This window comes from Elgaria multicarinata, chromosome 12 (assembly GCF_023053635.1).
Source record: "Elgaria multicarinata webbii isolate HBS135686 ecotype San Diego chromosome 12, rElgMul1.1.pri, whole genome shotgun sequence".
Lineage (NCBI taxonomy): Eukaryota > Metazoa > Chordata > Lepidosauria > Squamata > Anguidae > Elgaria > Elgaria multicarinata.
Window position 1 is genome coordinate 11,542,848 of NC_086182.1, and position 21,750 is coordinate 11,564,597.

Here is a 21,750-nt window from a genome sequence, read left to right on the forward strand (position 1 = left end):
AAGTCTGCCTTTTGTCTCCTTTCAGGAATGTCAGAAGACTTGAGGGGAAATGGCCTAACAATGAGTTCCCATGGAAACACAGTGGTTGGGCTATTAACAGGTCCAAGGCCTTGACTTGGTCTTGCCTCAGGCCAACCCACTTAGATAAGAAACATGAAACAATGTACAAAACAAAACTGAAGTTAAAGCTAATGAGTGAATAAAGTAAAATAATTGCTGAAAACATCAGGTAATTGGCAAAAGGTCAATAGAAGACCCTAACCCTCTATCTTTACTTTATTTACAATATTCTCTGTCTATGCAGAACTATGAAGTCACGAAGAGTCGGAAACGACTGAACGAATAAACAACAACATGCAGAAGTAGGACCCACAGAGGTCAATGGTACTTAGGTTAAGCACAGCTTAAACACGCCAACTGTTGGCAGAGTCTGCCACTCCTTCATCAGATGACTATGTGCTTCCTCCAGTATCATAAGCAGTGAGCCTATATACATCAGTTGCTGGGGAACATGGGTGGGAGGATGCTGTTGCACCTATGTCCTGCTTGTGGATCAACAGCTGGTTGGCCAGCTAGGTAGGACCCACAGAGGACAATGGTACTTACTCCCAGCTAGGTGTGTCTAGAATTGCAGCCTAACAGTACAATCCTGAGCAAGTCTATTTGAAACTAAGCTCCACTGAGTTCAATTGGACCTACTCCCAAGAAATTGTGTATAGGATTGTCGTCTAAACTGGGTAACAGCTTTAATAAAAAGCAGAGAAATCAAGAAAACATTGAGTGCACAAACTTCTCACCATGGCTCCACAGCCCTGCCCATTTTGGCAACAGGTTAGGAAAATGAAATTTTGGCTAAGTAGCAACTCAGTGACTGCATCATTTTGCACCTCAATGATGCAGCTTTTAAAACTACATTTCCCATAAAATATCGACTGAACAGGTGGCAAAGCTAACTTGTCTGGGTTTGAATGTTTCCCACTGGGGTTTCTTTTGCAATCTGCTGGCCTTTTTAATACATTTACATAGATAGCTCTGTGACCTCATTTGGAAGTATGTGGAAAAAATTAAACAGCGTGATCTTCTGCAACTCCTACAATTGCAACACTGTAGTGTGACTTGTGGCATGTGCTGGTGCTATAAAAATATGATAAAGCACATTTGACCTTTTAAACTTCTGTTATTACTCCATTGCTGTGAGGCACTTGATGGCATTATAAACACAGCAAATTCTGCACTATATTCATTAACATGTGACCACAGTGCAACAATTGCATCATTTATTGCACACCAGTGTGTCGGAAATGAAAGGGACTTCAATGTACACTCTACCCTAAACACACTTACCATATTTCTTCGACTGTAAGACGCACTTTCCCCCCATACTGTATAAACATCTCTAAAAATGGGGTGCGTCTTAGAATCGCGGGTGCGTTTATTATTTATTTCTTAGAATCAAAGCTTTTCTTCTGTTGGCTGAAATACGGTACTAAAGAGGTTGAGCACAATAGGACTTCCTTAGAAAATCGCAGTGAAATTCACACATCTATGATGCTTTAGGGTGGATTCCTGCATTGAGCAGGGGGTTGGACTCGATGGTCTTGTAGGCCCCTTCCAACTCTGCAATTCTATGATTCTATGATTCTATGAAACAGTGCAGACAATTCAGTAAAAATATTTATCCCAAACACACCAAGGTAGATCTTGTGAAATTGCTGTCACTCTCTGTAATTAAAAACTTATCAGTAAAATTGATTCTATTGGGTTAAATTCAGTCAAGGCAATTGTTTGGATCCAGACTTAGTCATGCTCAGAGTATTTATATACTTAAAATATTGACATGCAACCCTTCATCTCATCAAACCAGTTTACAAACTCTTAAAAAAAATGAACCCTAATAAAACCACAACAAAAAACACAACAAAAGGCAGAATATACATAGATAGCAGTGACACCACCCAGGTTCATATTCTAATTGAAAATTGAAACCAGTGGGGTGAGTAAGTCATGAGTAACCGAAGCCCCATTTATCAGAGGGCAGCCCTCTTTGTGTAGTCCTATGCATGCATAGACAGAAGGAAAAAGTCCTACCATTCCTTGGCTGGCTGGAGAATGCTGGGAACTGTAGAACTTTCCCCCCTGCCTAAATATGCGTAAGATTGTGCCCTAACACAATTATTCTGGCAGAAGTTTTTCTGGACCATAGCCTGCTTCATCTGATGCATGGAGTATTATCCCATTGATTTTAGTGGATCCAGGAGTTAAGAAGCATGACTAATCCTGGATCCAGTCCAACGTTTCTCTTTCCCACTAAAACAGTGAGGATCGTGTCATCACCAATTACTACTGTTGTGAACTATCACGTGTTTATCTTGTATACATTTGAGCTTCGCATATTAAGGTCACGGGCATAATTCTCTCTTGCACTCCGTGGCTATTTTTGTCCCACGGATAAAAACAAACCAACACGTTTTCTCTATTTCCGTGTGCGTGTATACACACGATACATGGGTGTACACATATATAAACTGAGGATGACATTGTATGCCTCTGATGAAGCGGGCTCCTAGACCGCGGAAGTTTACACTAAAATGCTCTTCGCTGTTTCTGCCACTACTTTCTTGAAGGCGTAGGATCGGGATCACCCAATTTAAATAGGGGGCGTGGGGAAGGAGGGGCGCATCTAGCATGACTCTCTAATTATCGTTCCATGAAAGAGCTGTAACCGAGTAGACTCGCATACAATGGCTGGCCTCCGGGTTCATTTTGGAAGACATCTTGGGACTCCCCCAAAACGAAAGGAGGTTTTTTTTTAGCATAGCTGTGACGGCGCGTATCTCTCTCCTCCACCTACCCCCCCACAAACAAAAGGTAGCAGGAAAGAGAGATTCCTGCTCTGTCTAGGTCATGTTTTATTTTATCAGAAAAATGTGGTTTTCTTCTTTGGAGTTTTTTTTTTTTTTTTACACGCTTAAAAAAAAGGCACCGCGTCCGTATGCCAGTCAATGGAGCACAAGGCTACGGCAGGGAGTCGATTCGGGCTATGCGGCGAGGCCTTTAGGGGGAAATGTAAGTAGATGGACTTATGCTGCAACCTCCATCTACTTACATTTCCCTCTTTGTATGGGGGATGATTGGATGGGGGCACAGCCCAGCTTCACTCCATCTCTTAACCTGAAATATTCATGGCGATCTATATCGTAAGCCTGTTCTAGCCCCTTTTTCTCAGTTACAGACCAAAACACCCCATAATCTACTCTATAGGAATGTCTTGGCATATCAATTTTAATGTTTCCCCCCTCTCTTTTAAACATGCCACTTTTCACACTAAATAAAATCTGGAGAGAAAGGGTATGCTGCTATCTTCTGTTTCAGGGTGGTTAGAGGAAGAGGAAGAGGAAGATATGCTAAATAAAATCCTAGATTTCTCAATTATTTCCTATGTACAGCTGAGAGTTAAACACCGGAGGAAAAAAAATATCGCCCAAAGGAACCAGGAAGCTTGATCTTTATTCAACTGGATTATATGTCTACACTTTTCTATCGCTATGCTTGGATCCCCGCCGGCTGACTTGGTTCTGTGCGCATGCCGAATAAAGGGGAGGCGCATGCGCGTTCCCATCGCTGAGGAAACGCCTGACCAGGGAGAGACGAAGGGAGCTAGGCCGTGGTCGAAGCCGGGGACTCGCGTAGATGTCTTCGCCGGAGGAGGCGCGGGTCGCGCCATTCCCGGAAGGGGATCTGCCCCCGGAATGGGAGACGGATGAAGAGCGCATGGCTTTTCTGTTCTCGGCTTTCAAGCAGAGCCGGGAGGTCAACGCCACGGAATGGGACAGCAAGATGGGCTTCTGGAGCGAGCTGGTGCTGAAGTGGGGGCGTCGCCGGGGAGGAGTCCGCACTTGCCTGCGTGAGCTCCAGCAGGCCTTCGAGCGGCGGGGGAGCGTCCCCCTGGGCCTGGGCACCGTCATGCGAGAGCTGCTGAGGTACCGCCTGGGGCTTTTCAGCGTTGGTTTTGGGGGCCTAACGCGTCTCAGTCCAGTTGATCCGCTTTTCGCACAAGAGCGCCTCTGAGCGCGTGCAGAGCGCGCGCGTGCGTTCCTTGACTGCTGAGGAACCCGCATGGGGAAGGGAGTGCGTTCTGGGGTAGCCAGTGTGGCTTCAGAAGGAACAAGAAAGAGGGCAACATGGCAGGGTTATATTTAGATGTGAGAAAGAGCTGGAGTCTACTTCCCCCTTTTTGTTTAAGTTTGTGTTTACGGTTTTGTAACTGACAGTTGAACTCTGACATCCATTAGAGCAGGATTGTCATCGTTAGGTTAATAATCCCATGTATCAAATGAGATCTAAATGTGTTTGTCTCCAGATTTCCATCCATAAAAACAAGACAGAGTTCTGTGACATCTGAGAAATTCGTTTGTCTTTAAGGTTTCACAAGGCTCTTGTTTTTGTTGGATCAGACTAACACAACCCTGCTGACAGTTGATATTGCGAGTAGTTACTGTACGTATATTGTATTCATTTGATTTTATATTGTATATGCTTTAAATTGAATACACAGCTGAATCTCTTGTGCTATGTGGCCTTTTAGCCCCACTGTTTACATTCCCCTCATCTATTCTTGTGTATTTTTCCTCTCTCTTTCCTCCGCTGAGAATAGCACTTCATGCTTTTGATGAAGGGCCTGTAATCCATAGTGGCCTTATCCTCTAATACATCCATTAATCTATATGTTTGTAAGGTACCCATAAATATATTAAGCAAACACAAGAAGAGAGCCTAGGCTTAATATATTTAATTGATATATTTCTAGTCCCCCTTCTAGGGCAAGCCTGTACAAAGTGATTTACAATATGTTTAAAAAATGGGGGAAGCAATTGATCAAACATAATAAAGCAACATCAGATAGAGAACACAAGTTGGGGGAAAGCAATAAAATTAATAAAAACCCTTGATAAATTTTTAAAAGGTATTTAAGAATGCTTAAAGACCACAAGAAAGGGTTTGAGCAGAGTTCTTGGGGAAAGGAATTCCACAAATTTGGGGCTACCACTGAAAAGGTATCCAGTGACCTGATTGTTCTTTGTGGCAGGCCAGAGAGCAGGCTTCTGGAGCTAGTCTTAGAGCCTGGGCAGGCCCATTTGCATGAAAGTGCTGGTTCTGAACTGTCCAGGCCTTTTAACAGAGGTAATACTAAATTTGCACCTAATGCATATTGCATTCAGAATACTGCTTCTAGGATCTAAAGAGAGGGACTTTTCTATAGCAGTGCCTTACTTTGGAATACCCTCCCAAGTAACATATGATTGGGAGGACAACCTTGCTTCCCCCCTCCCCCCCCCCCCCCCGGGCCAGATCAAAATTTGCTCAGACATCTTAAATCTTTAAATGCTTTTGAAATTTCAGTGACTTGTTTGCTGATAGAGTTTATTTTTATGCCTCTTCTCTTGTAAGTTTATTTTTGTTACAATGTTGTATTTGTCTTCTTATAATGTTAAATGCACCACCCTGAAATCCCATGTGGATGAAGGGTGGTTTATAAATTTAATAAATGTATTTGAGGGAAATCAAAGTGATAACAAATTCACTCATGAATCAGAAAGCATAATAAGAGTTGTGAGTTAAGGCGTTCTTAACCGTGTAAGCAATACACATGTTATAATGGAGCATGCACGCACTCCTACCTCTCACAGAGAACAGGCTGAGAGGCAAGTCTTCTGCGTTGATTATATCTGACTAGTACTGCCACCAGGCCATGTTATTCCCTAAGCGAAGGCACTTCAGAGCTGCATAATTTCCAGAGAGTAGGGGAATAATGCTGAGTCTGACAGTCACCATTCCAAATTCAGCTTGTTCCTTCAGTTTCCTTCTCCTTAGAAAGAGTAGCAGATAGCTGAGCAGTTAGTTATGTAGGTGGTGGAGAAAGTTCTGGGTTGCTTATTCATGACACTTAAGGTGGTCCAATTTAATTAGTGTTTCCCCCCCCCCCAGAAGTATGGACAAGGAGGCATAGAGAAATTGAAAATTGCATCTTAAGCCAATGCAACAAAAATGGTTTAGCTTAGCACTGAATTTATCAGGAAGCCTAAGATGCTTGTAATAACTCAAGTTTCAGAATAGCTTCAGGCAGGATTGTATGGATGCCATACATGCAAGTGGAGAATGACACTTGTCTGAGTCAACAAAATGGAGTCAAGCTATTTCCCCAAATTGTGCTATTTTAGTAAAGAAATTCTCGTGGGTGTGTGGGCGGGGGGCGTGGCGGAGAAAAAAAGGATTATTTAAATTCTTTTTCAGATTGTTGCACATATGTATGGTATATAATTGAATTCTTGGAGATGGTATGGGATGTGTAAATTGGAGAGGACATCTTCCTCCCCTCTCAGATACTTGTATAGTGAGACAAACAAAATTCAGTTCCCCTCTGATCTCATATTGGTGATTATAGGCAATGGGAGTCTTTTGGCAGAAATGTGGGTTCTGAAAAAAAAAGGCATTATTAGTTATACATGTCCTATAGATACCTGCTCCAGTCTGGTGCTCTCCAGATGCATTGGATTGCATCTCTCATCATCCCCAGCTAATACTGCAAATGATTGGTGGCTGGGATGATGGGAGCTGTAGTTGAACACATCTGGAGGGCACCACATTTGGTAAGGCTGTGTCCTCTGCATTTATCATTCTCGTTCTTCCTCAAAAGAAGAAAGCTGTAGCACGGCAGATAAACAAGGTTTTGTGGGCGTGGGAATTTAGATAAGTATTCCCTTTGGCTTCATAACAATATTTACGCATATCTGTCTCTCTCTCCCATCAGACGTGGCAAGTTGCAGAGGGAGTCTGACTTCATGGCCAGTGTAGACAGCAGCTGGATCTCCTGGGGCGTGGGAGTCTTCATTCTGAAGCCACTGAAGTGGACCCTGTCTAGTGTGTTAGGTGACAGCAAAGTGCCGGAGGAGGAGGAAATTCTGATTTATGTGGAGTTACTTCAGGTAGGTTTTCTTGTGCTTGAGGCTCGTTTAAGGAATTTGGGGATAGTTGATCCATTTCCCTGTTTAGCATGTGGAAAAGCATTGAAAAGACCTGTGAACATTCTTGATCTTTGCTCAGAGAATCACACAGAAAACCTTTCACACAAACACAGCTTCTTTCTTCCTGATTTTGATAGATGTTCAGCTGATCAACTACTGTTAAAATATGGGTTCACATATTTGTTTGGGACTGCCAGCAACATGCCTATTTTACACCTGTCGTGTAAGCAGTTGCTGTTTCACTAACTGTGTTGGTCCAGCTGTGTGCTACAAATGCTCATCATGCTCTTTCAGAGCAACCTTTAAAACAGTGATTTATATTTGCAAGCTCTGCACACAAAGTTGAGATGGGTTGTCAGAATACTAAGTTTTCTGCAGTTGGATAGAAGTGTTAAATAACTAAAACTGTTTCCATTACAATTCTACCTAGCCTTTTGCTGCAGTCAAACAATTTTGCTTTCTGTTATAAGTGGGACCTGTAACAAACGTTGTAGTGTGGAGTGCTCTTTTTCATGGTGCCAGCCACTCATTATACCCCTCTCCAAGATACTCCATTCCATTCCAAGAAGGACCGAGGGGACAGGAGCAGGCAGAAGTAACATCGGGGCCTGCTCCTGCTGGACTCTTCCCCCCCCCCACAGGGCAAACTGCCATCTTGGCCCTGTGGGGAAGAAGAAGGACCGAGGGGACAGGAGCAGGCAGAAGTAACATCGGGGCCTGCTCCTGCTGGACTCTTCCCCCCCCCACAGGGCAAACTGCCATCTTGGCCCTGTGGGGAAGAAGAAGGACCGAGGGGACAGGAGCAGGCAGAAGTAACATCGGGGCCTGCTCCTGCTGGACTCTCTCTCTCTCTCTCTCTCTCTCTCTCTCTCTCTCTTTCTTTCTCTCTCCTCCCTCCCTTCCTCCTTGACTCCTTTTCCTTGTGTGTCATGTCTTTATTAGATTGTAAGCCTGAGGGCAGGGACTGTCTTTTTTGCTAAGTGTAAGCCGCTCTGAGAGCCTTTTTTGGCTGAGGAGCGGGGTATAAGTATGATAAATAAATAAATAAATAAATAAATAAATAAATACCCCCCCCCAATCTCCAATAATCAGCATTCCATGACCACTGAGTATGCTCAATTCTCATTGGGCTGTTTTGGTTCCTCTCCCCCTCGCCTATTTAAGTTTTTTGTTTATGTTTTTTTGTACTCGTGGAAATCTTGGAATTCCCCCAAGCTTGCTGTTACCTCCCTTTCCTGTGTGGATGATGCCATTTTAGCAACAAAAGGATCCACATTCAGAAAATGAGTTCGCTATTAGTAGGAGTCTGAAGCTCCCCTTCCCCTTGCAGGCGGCGCAGAGAGAATCAGGTCAGCTGCCTCTCGAGGTTGCAACAGCTTACACTATATTCCCTGCCCCCTTCCCCAGCCTACATCCCTCCCACTCCCTGACGCTTCAGCTAGATGGGCGAAAATACCCATCTAGCAAAAATGCACAGCTGGGGATGCATGGAGGTGATATCGTCTCCGTAATTCCTCCCTCTCTGTATTGGATGGCCATAACCCTCCGAGTTCAGAGGCTTACTGCCATCCCTATAGGATTGTGTTCTTAAAGACACCTGTTTTAAAACATGTAGTCACCCAGTTCTGCTATAAGCAAGCCTGTTTTTTCTTAATCTTAATGACATATTATTTCTTGGTAGTTTGACATAAAGCTTGTGTCCTTCATTAAATATGCTTAAGAGGCTGAAGTAAAACCTACTCTGCTCTTTTTTTTTTAAAGATCCCTATTGTAATTGCATTCAATCAATATGTAAGATATATGTGAATGTGTAATACAGTATTAGGTTTTGGTCATGTTCTATAAATAGGAACCAGTAGGAAGAGAACATGTTTACAAACTATAATTATGGCTTGCCTACACTACAGCTCTAATTATGTAGGGTGTAATCTGATCATGTACTTTGGCTGCTGCCAGACTTAAAGTGAACTGTGAAGACAACTGTCTCATGCCACAAATGGGGATTCCCGGTCTTTCTTTTTGTACAAATAAAATCAACAAAAAAACTATGTAATCCTTTCTAAGGATTTTTATTTATTTTATTTATTTTATTTAAGGATTTTTATGCCACCATTCAGCCAAAAAAGGCTCTCATGGCGGCTTACAAAAGTATTTCTTGACAGTCCCTGCCCACAGGCTTACAATCTAAAAGACATGACACAAAAGGAAAGGGGATTGGGAGGGAGGAGGAGGAGGGGGGAAAGGAAAGCAAATTCAGGCATTACAATCTTAGTTGGAAAGTTCAGCAGTTACAGGTGACAGCAGGAGGGAGGGGGCTCTCAGCTGGAGCTGGACCAGGCACGGTGGAGAGGTGCCTGGCTGCTGCTTCCTCCCTCACTGGTGGCCTCTGCAGAGACAGTTGGTAGCAGGAGGGAGGGGGCTCTCAGCTGGAGCTGGACCCAGCTAGATTCCCCCCGCCCCCAGTTTTTAAATTCCACTTCCTGACTGTTAGAGCAGTACGACAATGGAACCAGTTACCTAGGGAGGTTGTGGGCTCTCCCACACTAGAGGCATTCAAGAGGCAGCTGGACAACCCTCTGTCAGGGATGCTTTAGGGTGGATTCCTGCATTGAGCAGGGGGTTGGACTCGATGGCCTTTAGGCACATTCCAACTCTACTATTCTATGATTCTATGAAATTCACAAACACCAATATCTTACTAAAAGAGCACTTTTGCACAAAGTACGTTGCAGATCTGCATAAGAAATAGCCTAAAACACGTGCCTTAATCCAGGAAAGGTGCTGTTTATGGCAGGACCACTTTCAGGATCAGTTCCTTTGTGTGGTAAAGAGCACTGGCAAGGGTGTGTGTGGGGTGACATCCTGCATCCATGGGTACATGCTTTATGCCCCTTGCTGGATCATGGTATGAACGATTTGGGGCATGTTAGATCCTCACATATAGCAGCATGCAAGAATATCTGAATTGGTACCAAGTAAAAAATTATTTTTTAAATTACACAGTTGTGCTTTTGACAAACAACATGGGGGGGAAATGAAGATGGGCATAACAGTTCATGACAGTTATGATGGCTTGTTACAAAGCTATTTGGATTTCTCTTTCTAACCTTATCAAATGTCCTGTTGAATTTTAAGTGCAAATGTACGCTTCTGTGATGCAACTTGACCTATAGTTTAACTATGTGCTATGTGAAGATAAAGATTGCCTTTTTCACCCATGTAGACTGCAGTGTTGCATCATAACGAGCACATTTCAGATTTAGATCATCTTTTGGCTAGGCCTCCTTCAGAAAGTGGAGGAATTGCTGTAAGCTAGCTCACTTCCGTAAACATTTGCCATAATATGTTTGAGGAAGTGGAGAAATCAGCAACAACAGCTCTTCAGGAAAAGGCGGGATTATCCAAAATACCACAGCTAAACCAAGTCTGCTTTAAAGTAGGAAATGTTTATGTTTCAAACACTGATGTTTTTGTCAAGCACACCTTTGTTTCAGAAATAACTAGTTCTCCGGTTCACCCTATGACCCTCAAACATGATTGTATCTCTGAGAAGTGACTTGCATATTAATATAGGGAATGGAGGAGAAGGGAAATAAACAGATGCTTATTATTTTTTCTTTCTTTTTAAAAAATGAGTATCTCTCTTGTTCATCACTCACAGAAGCCTTAAAACTGAGGAGCTTGGAGTTAACCTTAAAATGAATATTGCTTGTTTAAGCATTTGGGGGATTTATTTCTGATTGTGTAAGGGTTTTAAAGAACAAATTTAACTATAAATTTATGTGTTTTGCTAGTTAAAATAAATAAAAACTGCAGCATGTTTGTGGTTTATTCAGGTGCAGGGCTCCACCTTTATTTGACTGTCTTACTCAGTGGTTAGATGTCTCAAATGAATCTTTTCTCAAGTTCAGCATCTTCAAAGCGGTGAACTATACTGTTGTGGAATACGCAAAGGACTGCTAGGTTTTACATTGCCCTGAGTTAGATGTCTGGAAGCTGCAGCATTTTTCAGTTGGGGCATGGGAGCTCAGTTAAGTTTTTGATGGTTTTGAATTTTGTCTATTTTTAATGTTTACTGTTTTTAACTTTTGTAAACCGCCCAGAGAGCTTCAGCTATGGGGCGGCATATAAATGTAATAAATAAAGTGCAGTCTTTCTGCCTGGAGGGCTCATCAGAAGTTCCATTTAAAGCATTTTACTGCACACTTCAGCATAAAAATCTCCCAGAACAATGTACATGAGATCAATAACAGCCAAGACAGTTCCTGTTCTCAGGCTTATAATCTAAAAAACACAGGAAAAAGGGATGTGGAGGAAAGAGAAAACTTAGGCGCTCATTCTTATAGTTCTTATAATGACCATCTCGAATGGGAAATTCAGGAAGATGAGGAGCCACATAGAGCTAGTCTCACAGTAGGACAAGTAGACTATCCCTGCATCCTGTATCTTCTTCTGCTGCAGCCTGAGGAAATATGTACAATGGTACATAAATGAGTGTGAGCTTCAAAGAACTGAGTGCTACATTGAAGAAAGATAGAGTGCTTTTCACTTGAAAAAAGCATCCCTTATCCACTCCACTCTAAACAATGTTAACCTTTTTCTTGAGGCCTGAAGCTCCCGGAACTCATACCCATGTCAGTCGTTCTAATTTTTAAAACATTTGTTTTTTGCAAGTTTATCGGAAGCGGGTCAGTTATGGATTATCTGATGATCATGACTATGCAGTCTGAACTGCACTTATTCAGCCTTCAGGCTGAATAGTCAAAAGCGCCGATCTAGACTCTATTCTGCTCCAGAAATTAATTATGAATGTTATGACTCTTGTAGACTTGGTGCAAATGTCAACTGTAGTCATATCTGAGCCATGTGAAGATTGGTTTGTGTTTGGCACCAGCTGTAGAGGCAGGAAATGGAGCTTAATGAAAATGTTTGTTTTCTTTAGGAGAAGGCCGAAGAAGTGTATAATCTCTACCAGAATTCCGCACTTTCTTCACACCCCGTTGTCGGCCTATCAGAGCTGCGCTCCCTGTGCACCAGCATCTGTCCGGATGAAAGGACATTCTGTCTGGTGCTGCTCCAGCTGCAGAAGGAAAAGAGGGTCACAGTCCTGGAACAGAACGGAAATAAGGTACAAAGTCAAAGTGACTGTTTACTGGAGCGTTCTCATCCCTGCATGGAATAAAGCCATTTGCCTTAGAGTAATTAAACAAAAGGCTTCCCCTTCTAACATGAAAACCTAACATAAAATTCCAATCTAACATTTCATTTCCATGTGTCATTTCATAAGTAACAGTGGGAACAAGGACTGTTGGATAAGGCATGTTCCCTGTGTATATTTTACAAAAACAAAACATAAAAAACGGGATATGGGAATTTGAATTTATTTGGCTAGGAATCAAGGCATGGAAACTAAATTCTGAAAAAGCTCAGTGGGTGCTCTGGAATGAACAAATGTTTTTGCTTCTGATCTCAAAATCATGCCTCAGGCAGTGTATTTCTCCCTTCTGCTGCGGTAGGCACTGTTCTGGAAATACAAATTCCATCCGTGCTGTACTAAGAAGATAGCTGATTTAAGGAGGGATGGGGGGAGAGATGGAGGAGCTCCTTTACGGTGTGGAAAACAAAATCTATAGGTGCGGTCGGTTCTCAGTTTGCGATCTTTCTCGGTGGACTGCAGCACAAAATGGTATTGTCCACCTTCTGTGTCTTTAGCGATACATTGATGTGCTCTGGGCTATGGCACCGGCAGCGTATTAGGGATAGCAAATATATTAAAGAACAGCTGAACACAAGAAGTGGAAGATCCTTAAAATAAACAATTTGTAATAGGAATAATGCTACTCTCTAATATTTCACAGATGAAAATAGGGACACATTTGTAACACTTACTTTCACCCCAAGAATTGCCGCCTCCCCACCCCCCACATTACTGAACGTTCTACTCCCATTTCATGTATTCATTTACTCTGCAATAGCCTTCCTGCACTGTTTTAAAAACCAAGAGTTGTTCGTCCTTTTAGTTAAAAGAGATGCCAGAAAAGCACAATTTTCGGATTCAAAATGAATCTTGCCACTATGAGAAATGGCAGTTTGAGTGCTACCTGGTGCCTTCATGTTAATGCATGTACATTACTATATATCTGCATTTAAAGCAGCCTTCCTCAACATGGCACCCTTCAGATGTTTTGGGCTATAACTTCCATCAGCCCCAGCCAAGATGGCTAATGATGGGTGGGTTGTAGTCAGGAGCATCGGTAGGGCACAAGGTTCGGGAAGGCTGCATTAGAGAGACAAGGTGCATCCTCACAACTCAACATACTTAATTACTATAGGCCAGGGGAAAGTAGGCTGAAACCTGAAGCAAGCCCAGCAACTCTCACTAAAAAGGCGTTCCTAAAAGACAAAAATAGGGACACTATATCAGAAGAATGGATCCTGTCCCTGGTAAATAAGAGACAAATTGGATTATAGAACCATGAGATGTGGTTTAAGTCAAGTAACCACATTCTCTTTCAGATAATGAAATTTGCTCGTGGTCTTCATGCCAAAGTATCCCCGATGAATGATGTGGACATTGGGGTTTATCAGCTGATGCAAAGTGAACAGTTGCTGTCGCAGAAAGTGGAATCCCTGGCTCAAGAAGCAGAGAGGTAATATGGGGTGTGTGTCATTTATCTCTGTAAAGACTGCCAATTGTGTTACAAGTAAGGCGTCGCTAAGCTGCAGTCCTTAAGGCAAAGGGCAACTTTGCTCCTGAGCTCTGGTAGGGCAAAAAGTATGGTAAGCCGTGCCCTTGTTGGTAGCTCATAAAGTGTTATTGGAGAGTGCTTTGGTCACAGGATGCAAAAAATCTGGGAGAAGCGCTCCGTAGTGATGCTGAGATGGGCCAGAGGAATGGAGAGAATGCTTGTGGGATTGTAACCCACCCTTAGTCTAAGTTACTGAGCTGCTGACACTTTGCTTTTGTAGATGTAAAGAGGAAGCTCGGAGTGCATGTAGAGCTGGGAAAAAGCAGCTGGTGAGTACTGTGCTTTCTCAACTAGGCAGCTGGTTTTGAAGCTAAAGTGGATTCTGATGCAAACTTACCATGTGTGCAAGGCCAGTGATGAGGTCTGTGAACTGGAATGTGTGTGTCCAAAGCTGCTTGCTCATATGAGGTGTTCTGGTGATTTTAGACCTTGCCAAGTCTATTGTTGACGCTGAGTGATGTGGGGGCAATGACACTTGGGCAAGGACCTTCCCACGTGGCTGTTTATGCACAGGTGTTAACTCATTTTGTAGCATAGGATCTATACGCCTTCCCTCAAAGTACTGCTTCTGCTGCAGGAATGTTGTGTTTTCCTGTGCATTCAGAGCCCAGTATCTCCTTCCCTTGGCTGATAGAACTTCTCACTTTACCTGTTGAATATTTCTAGTGACTTGAATGGTGATCATTTCCATTTAATAATGGTGTTAAGAGGTGCTGATAGGACAAACCAGCTCTCTACAATTGGCTGCACTATTTTTGTACCTTTTTTTTTTAAGCTTTGAGAAATTGAATCCTTCCTTGCTGTAGCATTCCAGTGTGTGGTCGCTTTTAAAAACAAAAGTGAAACACAACACAGCAGTGACAGCACTTCAGAACCTTTTTCTTTAACTTCCTGAAGGCTGTGCGTTCCTCATCTCTAGCACTGTGAAATGCATATTTTGCATATTTATCTTAAAGCGAGAAACAACAAATGCAATTATTTCTCCTCTCCTAGCAGCAAGACTGTCCTACAAATGAACATTGTTGCATTGGGAGTTAGGCGTTCCCTGATGTCTGTATACAATTCCTTAGACTACAAGTTAAGGGGAAGCTCAAACCAGCCGCCACGTTGTCTGCACTGAGTTTATTGTTTAAGGAGGGATGTTTTCCAGGCGTGTTCTGGTTTTTGATCCAACCGGTGCCATTATGTCCTTAGGCACTTAGGTGTTTGAAATCCAAGCGAAGAACAGAAAGACGCATTGCAGGACTTCACTCCAAGCTGGACGTGGTACAAGGCATTCTGGATCGGATATACGCCTCTCAGACAGATCAGATGGTATTCCTGCTTTTTGCTGTGTTTAATTTAGCTCTCCGAACTTTCTAGCACTTTCTTTTCACTACAGTGTTGAGTGACTGTTGATTTTGGGCTTGCTCATGCTCGTCTTGCACCGGTGGCAGCTGGTATCTCTTTTCTTTTACATCATTAATCTCTGTTCCTGATACAGTACATGTATTGGCCTTGGCACATCAATGGCTGGCTGGACCACGTAGTGCTCCTTGTGAGTCACTGGCTTCCTATGGGTGCCTCTGCATGCCTTGGCATTGTTGAGGTAGGGCTAGCCATAGGAGAAGTTGAAGAACTGCAACAGACTGATCAGGGTACTGTTGAAATAACAGTCCTCTTTCTTCCCTCCCATTAAGGTATTTAATGCCTACCAGGCTGGAGTGGGAGCTCTGAAGCTATCCATGAAAGATGTCACTGTCGAAAAGGCAGAGAACCTGGTGGATCAGATTCAAGAGGTACTGTACAAAGAGGGCACTGCTCGAGCAAAGAGAGTGTACATGTATTGGGTTCATGTGTCAGCTGTTTTGGATTAGAGATCTGGAACTAATGTTATATACCTGGGATATTTTCAGCCAGGGAGCCTCTGCTTGTGGTGCTCTTGGGGAATGTGGCCTGTGGGGCTACCACACGTGGCCGAGCCTTCTGGTAGAGATTCGGTTATCCCCAACACTGTTGTCACTCAGGTGGCAGCTAAAGACTTATTTATTTGATCAGACCTTTGGGATATAGGCAAATATTTTATCTGTGTTCGTAATTTTTTGGGGTGATTTTATTATGTTTCTAATTTTAGAGTTATGAGTTTAATGGTATTTAGATGTTGCACTGTTTTATATGGGGAAAGGTGGGATATAAATAAATAAAAACAGCTGCAGGCTGTTCCATAGTTTTCCATATTTCTTGCCACTGCCTGTACGTAACTGTTTTTAGCAGGCTTTACTTTGCATGCCTTGGTGGTGGCGTAGTGGCTACAGTGTTGGCCTTAGATTGGGAAGATCCATGTTCAAATCCTCGTTCACTGATGAAGCTCTCTGGATGACTGTGGTCCAATTGCTATCTTCTAGCCTAACCTCACAGGGTTGTTGAGATTAAGATGGAAGGATCCATATATGGGAGGCACCCAAAGTCCTTGGGGGAAGTGTAGAATAAAAGTATAAGAAATACCTGTACTTCTGCTTCTTTTCCAGCTTTGTGACACCCAGGATGAAGTAGCCCAAACTTTAGCAGGAGTGGGGATCAATGGCTCAGGTCAGTCCAAACTAGTTGTTCCAAGATTTTCTTCATTTCAATCCCACATCCAGACGTCTGAAAGCAGTCTTTCTCAAATAATGACAATGGCTGCATTCAGACAACACGATAGTCAGTAGTGGGGTAATAATCAACTCGACAGCTGTTTATCTAGGGGGTACTCCCCACACAACATGATAAATAATCATCCATGGTGTGGATTAGGATCAGCGTTAAATTGACTATTAGTCCACACTGAGTTGATTCACTCAATCCCTGCCCTCTCTCTCCTCTCAGTCATCCCACTAGTGTCCCATCAGCCATTGCTGCTGAAAATCTATCCTGCCAACTGGGCTAGAGCGGCAACCACCACTTGACCTCTCTTGCCTTGTGACTCTGTGACGGCCGAAATAACCAACGTTGCCCTCCAACACAACACAATAACCCATGGTTGTTCAGATAGCCAACTCTGCACAGTGTTGGTTATTTGCAACGGTTATTTCAGCCAAATAAGCAACTGTTTGTTAAAAAAACTCCCTCCACACAATAACCCATGGTGGGTTAAATAACCAACTGTTGACTATTTCAGCCATCATTGGTTATTGTGTTGTCTGAAACCAAATATCTGTTTAGCTATTGGGGAATTCATCTCTTAATTCATTTGAAAGGATAACAGGCTTACATGGTGGATCCTATTGCAATTCTGTTGCCTGTAAAAGGCATGTGTGAGCTTTGTCCCATTCCCAGTTGTAGTACATTACATCTACTGGAAGTCTTGGTTGTTAGGAATGAAAATGGCTGATTGGTTTTACATATGGCCCCCTCTGACCTAGTTATGACTGCCCTTTACTCCCTGTGTTGTGGTATCTGGTAAATGTCTATTATTATTTGTAAACTAGTGAAAAAGCCCGTCATACGACAGATGTATTTATTTTGTTAGGACTTCTTTGCATTATTTTTGGTGTATACTTTTCTAAGAAAGAAACTCAAAATATAAATGTGGCGAGTAAACCTATTACTATAAGTAAGCACAAATTAACATGAAACGTTTAAAAGCCTTGCTAACATTTTTATAACTGGTGAGGAGGTTAGCCTTCTATCAAATTTACCCTCATGAGACAAATTAGTGACTGAGAATGGGTTTTGGCCCGTCTGCTAGGCTGGAAGGGCCTGCCAGTTATTTTTCTCGAACTTCCCTAGAAGGCCGCAGTTCCGAGAAACGTCACTAGATGGTGCTAAAGGGCAAAAACTAACTGGCTTACTCTGGCATTTTATTATATAGGATACTTGCACATGCTCTGAGAAAATTTTATTAAGATCTTCAGTGGAATTAAAACTGCAGTCTTAATTGTTGTTGTAAACTAAAAGTTCTTCACAGTTGGTACTTCAATGCCGTAAATATCCCCACCCCTGGTATAAGTGGTATTGTGTTTCATGTGAAGTGTCCTATCCAGTGTCTTAATTCCTTTATTTTCTGTGTTTGCTCTGTGAACTAACTAATATTCATTAACGTTTCTGCTCAAGCAGTCTGTTTATATGAAGGATATATTTGTTTTAAACGAGCTTCCACCAGACTTGAATTTGGATAATATAATAGCTGGACATTCTTGCCTCAGTGGGCTTACATTGAATAGAGATCTTCTTCTGTAAAGGCCGATTACCTTTGCCATGGGAAACCCCAACATAAGCCAATCTTTGGTGACTCTGTGCCTCCGATGTTGTTGACAGTCATGTGTTACATTTCCATTCCTTAGAAGAGCCAGGCAGACCTGTTTCCACAGCAGTGTACAAGCTTCAAAAGAAAAGTGAAACAGTTGTCAGCAGGTCAAAACAATAAGAGAACCTATTCCAAACTCTTGGATATTTTACAGAGTTTAAGAAGGTTGTACTACATCTCAGGGTTACGCATCCTGGAGTGTAGCTGTCATGTAGAGCTCATCTTGGGTTGAACCTGCCTATAGGCTGAGTGAGACGGCGGCAACCCCAGACAGCAGATGTTTGGGGGTGGGAAAGGGGGCGTTGCATTAACGTGTTGCAGGACCGACAGGGTGCCACATGCCCCCTAAGCTAGCCTGCTTTCCCAGGCACAGTGGAAGAAGCTGCCATTGCTGATGTTAAAGTATGGTTCAACCACCAGTGTGGTCAGCTTCTGTATGTGTAACAAGAGGGGGCGCCATCTTGTCCTTCACCCAAGGCAGCAAAATGTCTGGGCCAGCCCTGAGCTCATCTTCAACTCATCTTCCAGTCCTACATCCAGTAACTTTGGAGTAAGCCCCATTTAACTCTGTGATTCTTAACTGTGAGTAAATATACCTAGGATCAAGCTGTACATCTGACAAGAATTTATTTGATCTCTAATCTCAGAAGCAGATACTGAGGAACTGGAAAAGGAACTCGACAATCTCCTCCTGGACTCCTCAAAAGATCTTCTGGACCTGCCTTCCATTCCGCAGAAGCCATTATTTCCTGCGTCTGTGGTGCTTCCTAGCATCTCAGATGCAGAGCTAGAAGCCGAGCTGGAGAAGCTCACTCTTTCAGATGGAGGTACATTTCTCTAATACCTTTTCCCGGGTCAAACATTGCCTCTTAATGTATGCAAGCGGCTTTTATCACCAGACTTGCTACAGTGTTTCTTAAAGTGCTGCCTTTTTCCCAAGTTGCATCCCATGTTCTTCTTTTGGGGGTGGTGGTAGTATAGTTATCTGGGGCCCCAGTCAGACAGAACTTGTGTCAGAGTAGAGTCCTTTTCCCAAAGGGAACTCTGCTGCTCCCAATGATGGAAGGTCCCTTAGTTTTATTTGGCTCCACATTTTCTCTCTCTAGCAGTCCTTACAATGTCGCTCCCAACTCCTCTATCTCCTTGTGTTGCCGGGTCATCACATCCTTCTGAGCATAAAACAGGCTGCTGCTCCTCCAATGACCCTTCTTAGGATTTAAAACTGAGTTTGCCTCCTCGTGGGTCTTAAATATTCCTGGTCTACTACCCATCTACGGATAGATCTTCCTTCTAGCTTTGAAAAGTTCTAGGCCCACTAAGGGACCTCAGCTATTTAGTAGGGGATGCTGTTATTAATATTTTTGTATTTACGTGGCAATATAAATGCACGCTGCTTTACAATTGACATAGTAAAATGATAGACCCCTACCTCAAGGACTTTAAAATCTAAATTAACAGGGGGCAGGGGGAGGCTTTGTTAGCAAGGAATGCTTGTGGGTTTACACATATTTAAATTTCTGTTACTATTGCAACTGTGTTGACTTCCTCTCTGCCCCCCCCTCTCTGTGCGTTTGCTTCACTTGCAGGATTGGCGCATAAGACTGACTCGAAAGCCTCTGAGCCCAAAAGGGCTCTCGAATTGCATCTCTAATGACTCAGTGCCACCTTCCTGTGATGAAGATGTCTTAACTTTGGCGACCATAACTCCAAAAGTAACTTGTGGAATGTGGGCTAAGGACCCCTCTTGCTAGACAGCACTTTTGTAAGAGACAGGACATACCGCCACGACAATCCATTCTCTTTCAAGCAGATCCCAACTGCTGTTGTCTTTTCAGTGCCAAACTACAGTGTCTCTGGTTGACTTGTTCATCTGTGTTGCCAATCCTGGTTGCCCTTCTCTGGCAAGTTGATTCTCCTGTTGATATTTTAACTTGCCACCCCACACCCTGAGGGGCCCCTCCTGCCACTTTACAGAACTGAACTTAGTTGTTGCAGCCTTTGAGGAGAACCAGAAATGCAATAGGATCACAATTCCCCCGGCATCCAGCTGTTGTCTGGGATTGTGCAAAACGTTTGACGCACATGATAAGAGATACTGACTGGTAGCCAGCTGTTGGCAGCAGGCATACGCATATGTTGATGGTCTTTCCATTCTTCCTTATTTGTGTTTGCACGGTTGTGGACAACTTAGACGTGTGAGAGTTTTATTGTTAGGAGACTTTTTGTTGCTGTTCGCACAAGGCGCTGGCGTGTGCCGGCACAAAATACAGTTTATCCCCTTTTCCTCAACACTAGTTTAGCCTTAAAGGGACCTGCAAAGGATTTTAAAACAAAGGTGTTTAGGTTTTCATTGCTGCTCAAAGATGATCAAGTCTTTTGAGATTTAAAAAGTGCTTGCTAGTCTACTTGCAGGAAGTGCAAGCAATTTTGCTTGCTGCAGCGGTGGAATGCTTCCTTTAATACTCCCAGGGATTTAGGGTGAGCTTTTGAGCCAGAAATGTATAGCTGGTGTGGCTCTGCATCCTCAGAGAGACGCTTCAGTCACATGTGTTGGAAGATGTTTAAAAATGGCAAAAGCGCTGGATTGATATCTCTGGCGTCTTTCTTGGAGCACCGCTGTTTCCTGTCAATGCAGGAAATATGTCCATGTAAACACGTTGGGAAAACTAGTGGATAAAAAGCCAGGCAACATATTGAGTTGGCTTTTATCTGTCTGGAAAAAGTGCAATTCTTCTTCCCCTTTGCAGGTCACCTTTTACGAAGCTGTGTGTGTGCATATGCTAGGGCAGGCTCGCGTTCTTTCTCGGGGGCACTTGCTTTCTGCGCAGCCTGAGTAACAGCTGAGTAACTGAGTAACTGCTGGCGCTGGGCTCGCGTGTTGGTGCGCCACATGGCAGGGCAGAGGGCGGTAGCTGGATATAGCGCGAAGCTGTGAGAAGTCATGGCTGTCTGTAAACTTGCAGCCAGTTCCGAGGCCTCAGGGGCTTTTCGGCATGATGGGTTTATGATACCAGCTATTCCGTTGAGTGAGATTTGAATCAAGCATCATTGTGGGGAAATGTTTTTTATCAAGGGAGAAACCTGCCTAAATTGGGGAGAGGGAAAACAGTTCAGCTTGCATCTTCAGTGTGATATGTCGGAATAGATACTTCACTGGCTCCCCACAAGACACTTCCAGGGCGTTCATTCTCTCTCTCCCCCACCGTACCTCTCTTTCAGCTCAGCACATCACGTAGCCGTGTGGTTAAAGCCGACGACGGAATTGTGTAAAATAATTTTAATGGCATTGTGCTTCATTTGTTCAGAAACAGATGAGTGAGGGAGGAAAAGTAATCACTGTTTTTTTTTTTACCGATGATGTAATAAAGGGGAGAAAACACTTCAGGCTTCCAGTACTCTTTATCATTGCCTATAACAGCATTCATTTTGCATATTATTTCCCCTTCGTAGTTTAGTTTTTGTGAATTGGACTCCCCGTAGGAGATCAGGAACAGTGCTTGGACAAAGCAACCCATGGAACGATTGATGTACTGATTCTGTCTGTGCCCAAAGAATTTCTTGTCTTTTAAGGGACCCTTGTACACTCCTGCATCTACAGTCGTGTGAAAAAGAAAGTACACCCTCTTGGAATTGTATGATTTTACATATCAGGACATAATAACAATCATCTGTTCCTCAGCAGGTCTAAAAATTAGGTAAATACAACCTCAGAGGA

The 21,750-nt window shown here is 43.1% G+C and overlaps 1 protein-coding gene across 1 annotated transcript; it reads left to right on the forward strand.

Annotated features, from left to right (window-relative positions):
* The first annotated feature begins 3,603 nt into the window (after window positions 1–3,603).
* On the forward strand, window positions 3,604–21,417 carry CHMP7 (charged multivesicular body protein 7). The gene is made up of 10 exons (XM_063139011.1): window positions 3,604–3,980; window positions 6,809–6,983; window positions 11,965–12,150; window positions 13,539–13,672; window positions 13,992–14,040; window positions 14,966–15,085; window positions 15,451–15,549; window positions 16,279–16,339; window positions 18,683–18,862; window positions 19,622–21,417. The coding sequence occupies exons 1-10, from the start codon at window positions 3,691–3,693 to the stop codon at window positions 19,684–19,686; spliced, it is 1,359 nt and encodes a 452-aa protein (XP_062995081.1). The 5' UTR covers window positions 3,604–3,690; the 3' UTR covers window positions 19,687–21,417.
* The last annotated feature ends 333 nt before the right edge of the window (window positions 21,418–21,750 follow it).